Source organism: Phoxinus phoxinus, assembly GCF_949152265.1.
Source record: "Phoxinus phoxinus genome assembly, chromosome: 12".
In the NCBI taxonomy this organism is placed as follows: Eukaryota; Metazoa; Chordata; class Actinopteri; order Cypriniformes; family Leuciscidae; genus Phoxinus; species Phoxinus phoxinus.
The window spans coordinates 30,400,289-30,409,470 of record NC_136887.1 but is presented as its reverse complement, the minus strand read 5'-3'; the positions used below and the strand labels follow the sequence as shown (position 1 = coordinate 30,409,470).

The following is a 9,182-nucleotide window of genomic DNA, read 5'->3' as shown; positions in this document are numbered from 1 at the left end:
TTCCAGACCGGAAGTAACTTTTCTGATTTTGATTAAAGATTACCACGGCAAACTAGTTTTTTCTGTGTATTAACTTGCAAGTAATATGCGCTAACAAAGTAAATAGGGTCCATTTTGATTTCATGTCGACTTTAAATCTCAAATACATTAGAATACGTTGTGAACACTATTTTAAAGTCTGACACCTTCAGATTTAGATAGAACATGAATAGAAGCCCAGAAAGACAGACACAAGGAGATATTTTTTGTGGGTCAAGTTGTCAGATAACACACTCGGGTCCAATATCTGAATGTAAACCATGGCACATTCACAGGTCTATGTTTAGAGCTTTTATGATGTGCAGATCATAACTGCGGATCCAGATTTAGAAACGACAGGGCCTCAACATTTATCTAGTAATGGAGTCAGTGTCAATATTACAGCTCTAACCATGTTTATTTAGTATTTGCACAGTCAACTGCAGCTGAATTGTTTGTAACTGTGATTCAGTTGTCGTCGTTTCAAATTCACTGAGCGATATTGTTCGTTGACTCACAGATCGCACACATTGTGGAGAGTGTTTGATCCGAGTTCATTGATGATGGGCCAGACCTGTATAAGCGTACATCATCTCTTTGTCCCCGGGGCCCATTCATCTGCTCGTCAGCCCCAGAAAACAGGTTTCACATGGAGACACAAAGACTGGGTGCTCTGACTCACGCTTACACATTCACCGGGGGAAACGGCTGAGTAATCAGACCTCACCGGTCACCGCATAGATTTTGTAATGATCTAACAGGTCTAAGTGACTGTTTGGAAGAAACTGTTTTTCATATTTCTATCCAGTCAGCATTTGAAACTGTTTAAGAACTGCAGAGTACACTGAAAAATGACGTTTTAAGTGCTCTGAGCCAGCCTTTGTTCATGCCTGGAAGAGACGCCAAACCCATGCGCTGTGACATTAGAGTCGATGACTCCGGGGTCTGGGTTTGTGGTCTAATTACTGCTTCCGCATATTGCAAAGGTCGAAAGTTGAGGGTTCTGGGACTAGAGGAGGTGTAATGCTTACTGTAGAAGTCTAATGTTGCAAATTGTCTTAGGATGTATCTTGTTTTAATGATGTTTTAATGCGCCAAAAAAAATAAAGAAAATGATGCATTGCAAAAACACATGTCTGTGGTGGACCTTTCAACAAGGTTGGGTAAAAAAAAAAAAGCTGTGCATTATTCTAATTCTAGAAGAATGGATCACTGGAAACTCCTTTTAAAGGATGTGGATGATTCTTGCTATCATCTGTCTTTGTTGTAAAGCAGAGCTTTTGAGAAGAGCAGTGAGCTCACCATATGAAAAATCCCCTCCTAACATTCCTCAGGCCCTGACTACAGCTCCCTCCTCTCTGTGGCTCGCTGTTCAGAAAACACACTTGAGCCAAACACTGACACTTGGTCGTTGCAGCTCCTGATTCAGGAAACTTAAAGGAATATCCTGGGTTAAACTCAAGTTAGGCTCCATCAGCAATAGTTGTCATATAGCAGTCTAGACAAGTTTTCTTTGACTGATTTATTTTACATAGTCAAAAGTTTGGCGTCAATCAGGTAAAAAAAAAAAAAAGAAATTAATACTTTTACATGAATGTCGTTCTTTTGAAGTTTCTATTCATCAAATAATTCTTTTTTTCTTTTTCTTTTTTAACTTTCTTTGCGAGTACTTTCTGTCATTCAGCCACAACTGACACGTGATGTGACGAAAGCTGGTTAACTATTTAAAATCACCAGCATGATCTGCAGAACAGTGGCTCATGGAACAGTCATTCTGGCAGAAAGGCATGCACGCTTTGGCCTAATCCTGCCAAAACTCATTTGCCGGAAATGGGAGTCCGTGAAGGGGGTGGAGGCTCTTGTTTAAATATGTGAGTCTGCATTGTTGCTGAATTCTGCATTGTGGTGGAAAAAAAGAGGGAAAAAAAGAGGGGAAAAAAGGCAATGCTTAACACAAGCCACCATCAGATTCTCAACGTTTATTGATAGCATTCACTGAGAAAGCAACTGAATTTGTTTTGTGCAGAAGCAAGAGCAAGAAATGTATGGCTCCATGGTCATTTTGTCCCCTCACTGCTCCACAGCGCTATCATATCCTCTCCTCACATTTGTCATACAATCCTGCTCGGACTCTCCAGGGGATCTAAATAGACGGGTGAGAATTTAATAACGTGATAAAGATACACAAGTGTCTGTCCAGCACCATGAGGTCATGGTGAAAGAATCTGATGGCAGCTCCAATGGGCCATCAGGAGAGAAGATGAAGTGGACTACTGGCTCTCCAGGAGATAGACAGATGGCGCATGAGAGAGAGTTTATGTTTATTATACCCTGAGACAGTAGAAGTGGGACCACTGTAAACATTCAAATTCATAACCATAATCCATAGCCATGCGTCCCACTCTTTGTCATGTGCTATGGATAATTCAACGTTAAAAAGGACAAATTAATATAATAATTATCATATAAATTAAGTTATTTCATTATAACTGTATTACAACAATATAATTTATAATGTAATATTTATATAATGATTACAATTCATATTAATCCTATTGTGTATTCATATTAATAATGTTCACAATTACTTATTATATTCAGTGGTGTTTTCAAAGGTAAGCTTCACTTATTAAATGGTTATGTGCTTTTCAAAAAACCAATAGCCTAAATATTAACCCTTGATGCATGAATTGAACCGCAAATAATTTCTTCATCATTCCATTTCGTTTTCTGAAATTAGTCATTTTAAAAAGATTATTCATCTGTACTTTGCAATAGAACTTAATGGTAAATATTACTGAGGTGCTTTTTAATTTTTTTGCCAGTCATTCCTGAAAACAATAATATAGGCCTATAAGAGAATAGTGATGAAGTAATATGAAAAACTTGTCAAGTCAGCACCTTTATTTATTTAACGCATTATACAATAGGCCTACAGATTGTTTATAAGCAGCTTTGCAGTGATAACAGGAAAATGATGCATTCCGGCTGTTGTTCAGTTGAAGTCAGTTCAGTGATTCAGTTTCGTTGGAAATATCATTAATTAATTATTAAATTAGCCTAGTTCATTTCATCTAGCCTATAAAGCAGTTTTGCAAAGAATGATGTCACCGTCCTGCTCAGTTCAGTTCTCATTCAAAAGCACCATCAGTACAGTCAGATCGATAATATTGTTGAATATTAAAGGGGTCATCGGATGCAAAATTCACTTTTATATGGTGTTTGCATATAAATATGTCTTTGCGGTGTGTGGACACAACCACCATACATTGAAAAAAATCCATTCACTGTTTTGAGGAGGTAAAAAGGGTGTTGTTTTACACAACCATTGAGGAATTTGAACCAAAGTATGCAAACTTTACATGAAGACCCTAAAGAATCATATGAACTTGTGGAAAATGGGCATCCGATGACAATCCCCCTCTTTAGCATCCCATAAGTGGACAACTGGTTCAGAAAAAAGGTTAAAATTTAGCACAAAACTCCTATACACGTGCTATTGACACGAATGATTCCTAATATATTGTGGCCACCAACAACCACAGGAACCTGCTGAAATCGAGTATGTCATTGTGCTCAACACTTTCAGTGTTGAATCACAATGGCTCTGTCGACACCTCATCCATCACAGCTCGTATTTCACCGGCGGAGTGACAGTGTGTCCGAGTCTATGACAGCTGCTCTTCTGCGGTGCCAGAGAGTCATTAATATGCTGCACGCACACCCTGCTTAACAGGTGTCAGGTGAGAGAGCGAAAACAAGCGGTCGCACTACACTTTTCAACGACACTGCAATGGTCGTAATTTGACGTCACGCCTTTTAACATATAATACATCCAAAAATGTAAAAATATGCAATCTAGTCTTCTTTAATGCAATCCTGTTACAATCAGTAGGCTACACAACTTCCTTACTTGAGTGAAAGTACTGATACTACTGATCAAATATTACTCCGTTACAAGTAAAAGTGCAGAAGTAGCCTACTTGTTTTTTAAAGTACTTAAAGTATCAAAAGTATATAAAAGTAAATGTCAATGCATTGTTTTTGTTGCATTGTTGTATTTAATACAGTACATTATGCTCCTGAATCTATGCCTGCCTACCCTCATATCAATATCAAATGTATTTCTAGAACACAGTTCCAGTAGTGGGATTGAATGTGAGATTGAATGAGTGCACTCAATAATGTCCACAATGGGTTCGGACACCCAAAGGGCTGTTCCCTCAAATAGTGCCCTATTTAAAGTTTTTTGGCTTTTAGAATGATTACGTTAGCCTTATTGTTATCTATAAGCTAGTGTGCTCCAAAACAATGACAAAATTCACATTTACAGTTGAAGACCAAACCAAACGTTGAAAATGAAAATGACTAGCTTAGTTTTTTTAAAATAATTAACTACATAAGAAAGTTTGGGGTGTGAGTGTGTGCAGTGTATGTTGTAGAACAAAACGTCAAAGTATCATCAAGTTATGTTTACCACAGACTTACAGTACCACATGTTTACCACAAACCCATTAAAAAACACCATAGGAAAATCTCAAAGGAAGCAGCGGCGAATTCGACTTCCGGGTTCTGTCATACCTGCACCGCTCTATTGGTAACACGATTTCACGTGATACAAATTTGCAGGTCAGGGTTCACCAAACTTGAACTTTGAAACAGCGAAATACGAAACTTCTTTGCATGAGTCTCCCGCAGTTGCCATGCATGTGAATAGAAGTCAATGGTAGGAAAAGTGTAGTGTGAATGTAGTGTGTAGTGTCATTTAAAGGTGACCAAAATGAGCCTTTAGCCCAACACATTCTGCTGGCCTAATGAGTTCCCCAACTGTCAGTGTGCGCACTTCCATTGTACGATGGAAATGAGCCATTGTTACAGCAGGAAACACCTTGCTCAACAAATAGGGTTTGAGAAAAGGCAAGTTTTTACCAGCAAACTATAAATGTTACTCAACTGAGTCATCTTACACAACCAACGGAGATGTCTTAAGGCAGAGCCACTACAAGCAATGTCTGAGTGCATGTCATCATAACCTTCCCGAATTATGAACTGTAAGCCCGACGGACTGCCAGGGTGTGACCCAAACCCATATGTACAGTATTCCGACCAGATGTGGCTGAGTTAGATTGGATAGCTCATAAAGCACGAGAATGATGTCATCCCTAAAAGAGGGCCGTCGGCCACCCAGCGTGTGATGAGCTACCCGTATCCCCTGCCAGGTCAGTCAGCTGACCGCGCCATATCCAGTTACCGAAAGCTGAGTGAACTTATACAAGTATAAAACAATAAACGCTCATGTTATCCTTCAGTATCAGTAACAAACAGTGATAAAGTTCGGACTCGGCAAACACATGTCACCCATAGGAGCTTTACACTTTACAAACAACCAGCATGAGTCATGCATTAAAGCGGACCGGCACTGTGTGAAACAAGCTAAGTGGGCTTGCTGATGCATTTTGCGGAGGTGGTTTGCCACTGATGTTTAAGCGGCATTTTAAAACAGTGAGGGTCAAAGGTTAAAAAACCAACAAAAGATCTGAGACCGACTTTAAACATTCAAAAGGAAATGAGCTCTGTGGTGTGACTTCCTATGGAGTCTTTTAAGTCTGTCACAGATCCGTTTTGGAGTATAAAATGGAAGTCTTGGTACTGAAGGTGTGTCCAGCACACAAGCATCGCAACTTTCTATAGAGGAAGTGCTATTTCATGATGATGCAAGCGAGTTATGCGGGTAATGCAAGGTGAGAAGTTGCATGTGATGGGTGTGTTTGTGAAAGTGTGTTTATTGTAAAAAGGGCCACAATGCAGGTCACATGCTCAGGATACAGGTGCATGTCACATGAAAGAAATCTTTGGTATTGAAAGCAGGAGGCAGACTAGACAAGTGCTTCAGCCACAGCGTAGACATTACAGTATTCATGTCGCTACTCCAGTTTTCTAAAATATCCTCAAAATGGGAAACCGGTCGTAACTGCCCTCATGAGGAAATTACTCATTGCAAAAGACTGGAATCTTCCTCCTTGTGAACATCAGGAGCATACAGATCTCTCATGAAAATACAATACATTTGTTCTTTTATATATAAAGAGTCTTTATTATTTGTCTGAATTTCTTGTCTGAGCATTTAAAAAAATACTCCATACATACAATGAGAGAATGAGGAAACCATTTGTCTTATAGATCAGGATGTTGAAATTAAATAACGGAAAATGAACCGCTTAAACTAAATAATTCACATTTCATAATTTGCTTACTGTTCAGTAACGGTGCATTTTACTGGCCAAAACCTTTTTTTAAGCTTGAAATATGACTTTTCATAAAGTTTGCTGTAAAATACATTCTAACACTGTCCTGGACATTAAAATACAAATAATAACTCCAAAATATTCTCATTAAATGCAAGAAAAAATATCAAAATATTTACTATATATACTTATTTTAGTATATATACACAATAATTATTTTGATTCAGTCTACCATTGTTCAGTACTAACATACTGAATAGACATGGATTACTATTGCTTTTAATAAATACAATTTTACATACATACAACACAAAGACTTTGAAATACATTGCAAGTGCATTAGGGCTGGACAAGGTTGGTCTACATCCAAATAAATATTAATAGATATATATATACATAAATAAATAAATTAAAGCATAGCCAGCAACGATTAAATACACAGTGTGCACAAGACAAACAAAAATGCTTATTTGTAAGAATACTCATTTCAGGCAAAGCTTCTTCGGTACTAGAAAAAGCTTAGCCTCTAAAACTCAAACTACATTCCCAACCCCGAAGAGTTCCTTCTTATTCTGTATCGAACAGCTCGGGGTTTTCCCAAACGAGTCCGTCATAGTTCCAGTTGGTGGCAGGATTTGAGCTCTCCTGCGAACCTTTTAGCGAGTCATTTGCGAGTCAGGCAGTTCACGAGTCCTGCCAAACAAACGCGGTCACTCTTCCCTCTTCTCCAGCACGCTGTGCCCGCTGCGCTCCACAACATTCAACTTTGCCACTTCATTTTGAGGTAGAATTTCCACACGGTCGCCCTGAAATAAAACAAGAACCCAGATGTCAAGCGACTGAGTCAAGTCAGGCTGGATGAGTTTATGCAGTGTATACAAATGGATGACTTCACTCACCGTTCTCTCCAGTCTCGTTTAGTGGTGTGGGGCGGCTCCCAGTTTAACCTTCTCCTCATTTTCCACATTGTATGCGCCTTGCTTGTGAAACCTAGATGATAAAAAGACTGACATTATGATAAACTGCAATGCACACATCCACTTGCTCATAGAAACTAAAGAGGGGGATTAAAAACAAACCTGAGTGCCAGGAGAAGTCCAATGATGGTGAGACACAACGAAGAGAGAACCACAGCCACCACAGCGAGGGCCGTAGTGCGGTCGTACGCCTCTCCACTCGTCTTTAATTCCAGGTAGAAAAGGTGACAGCGCTCTCCTGAGTAGCCAGAGTCACATCTGGGGGAAAAATAGCCATTGATTCTCATTCACGGCTATAGAATACAACTATTTAAATATAATAAAAAAAAAAAAAAAAAAAATGACAGGCGATATGGCTTAAGGGAAGTGCTTACATGCATGAGGGCCCCTTCAAGTCCCTCAGGTACTGGCAGGTTCCGTGGATACAAAAGTCCTTGTACTTTACTAGACAAGGGTTCCTTTTCTTGCCTTTTCCCTTTCCCTTTCCTTTCTTCCTTCCGAGCCCCTTCCTCTTTGAACCTTCAGTCATCTCTGCATTCAAAACTGCACTCGGGTCTTTGGGTTTTCTTGAAAACGCAACTGTTTTGGTGGGAGAGAAGAGAAAATATAGTTAACTTATATTGAAACTAATTCTACGGCACACCAAGTAAGCCACGCATGCAAAAAAAGAAACAATAATTACCCAACGGCAGCCCATAATCCCCCGAAAACTCATCCTCATCATCGTCATAGTAATACTCCTCGGTTTCCTCCTCATATTCCACTTGCTTGTCCAAAGTAGTTCTCTTCTCATTCAGTGCCTCCAATAGATCAATCACAGCTGTCTGTGCAGGCCTCTCGCTCTCGAACCGCTCTATAGACGCACAGCTCACCGACGTGACGGCTACTGAATGGAAAAACATAGAAAATGGCCATTAAAACTTCATTAGTTAGGCTGATTGATTGTTACCGGTTAAGCAGTGGATTGTTGACCACGATTTAAATAATATGTTCACTGGGTGTCTCAGAATTGCATTTTTATCTTATTTTTCTTCATTAACGCAAAGAGCACACCAATATTTTCCATTTTAACTACAATTTAACAGTTTTTTTTAAGGTCTCGAGGCTTACATACAAATAAGCATGTTTTAAAACTAATAATAGTTTGTGTGCATTACCTAATACCCATAGAGGGTGCTGAGGGGCTTCATTTACAAAAATCTTGCATGCACAGACACTGAGCTAACGAATGAACGCATGAGACAAAAATAAATATATCCCAGAATATTCTTAAAACAGAATGACATTGTTGACCCATTAATAGATTGCCTGGCAAATATTAGGTTTTAAAGGGTTAAACAAAGTCTGTGTTAAGTATTAAACAAGCCATGTTATGAAAATTCCACATAAATACAAAACATTTTACATTTATATAACTAGCTCAGGATTGTATTTCGACACCCTTCAGCACCAAGTGACCGTTTGTGAGGTATTGCCTACTCACCGATGGTAAAGACAAAAAGACGCAAAACAGTTAAAAACTTCATATTTTCCCTTCTGGTCATGACGACGATAGAATCAGTTGTTAAAAATAAAATCCTTCCCGCTCTCTTAATTCCTTTGAAGTCACAGGAGATTGTTACTTTGCGTCTTCGAGTGTTACTTTGTTACTGTGAGCGTCTCTCGTGCGTCAAGGTTGAAAATCAGTCGAGTCTCACTTGACAGTCGTTTAAATATTATGACGCGGCCACGCCCACTAGAGCGGACTTGTGAAAAAAAGTTCGCCGTTTTTATTTATTTATTTATGTTGAAAAATGTTATTCTGGTGTTAGTAAGGTAGGTACACATTTTTTTTGTATGCATAATTCACAAATAAATTGCCATTGTTACATTTTCACAATTTATTTGACTTATTGACATATGCACAAGAAAAATGGAAAGGCTAGAAAAATAATTAAAAGTT

At 38.8% G+C, this 9,182-nt stretch overlaps 1 protein-coding gene across 2 annotated transcripts; it reads right to left on the bottom strand.

The window, feature by feature from the left end:
- Positions 1 to 6,095: 6,095 nt before the first annotated feature.
- Positions 6,096 to 8,928, bottom strand: hbegfa (heparin-binding EGF-like growth factor a). Of its 2 annotated transcripts, none has more exons than XM_079630783.1 (6): positions 8,724 to 8,928; positions 7,923 to 8,126; positions 7,615 to 7,819; positions 7,343 to 7,498; positions 7,163 to 7,253; positions 6,096 to 7,069 (listed from the first exon to the last, which is right to left on the bottom strand). In XM_079630783.1, the coding sequence occupies exons 1-5, from the start codon at positions 8,782 to 8,784 to the stop codon at positions 7,181 to 7,183; spliced, it is 699 nt and encodes a 232-aa protein (XP_079486909.1). In that variant the 5' UTR covers positions 8,785 to 8,928; the 3' UTR covers positions 6,096 to 7,069; positions 7,163 to 7,180. The 2 variants fall into 2 exon arrangements, with proteins under 2 accessions (XP_079486909.1, XP_079486910.1); XM_079630784.1 differs by having other exon boundaries at positions 7,923 to 8,123; positions 8,724 to 8,909.
- Positions 8,929 to 9,182: the final 254 nt, after the last annotated feature.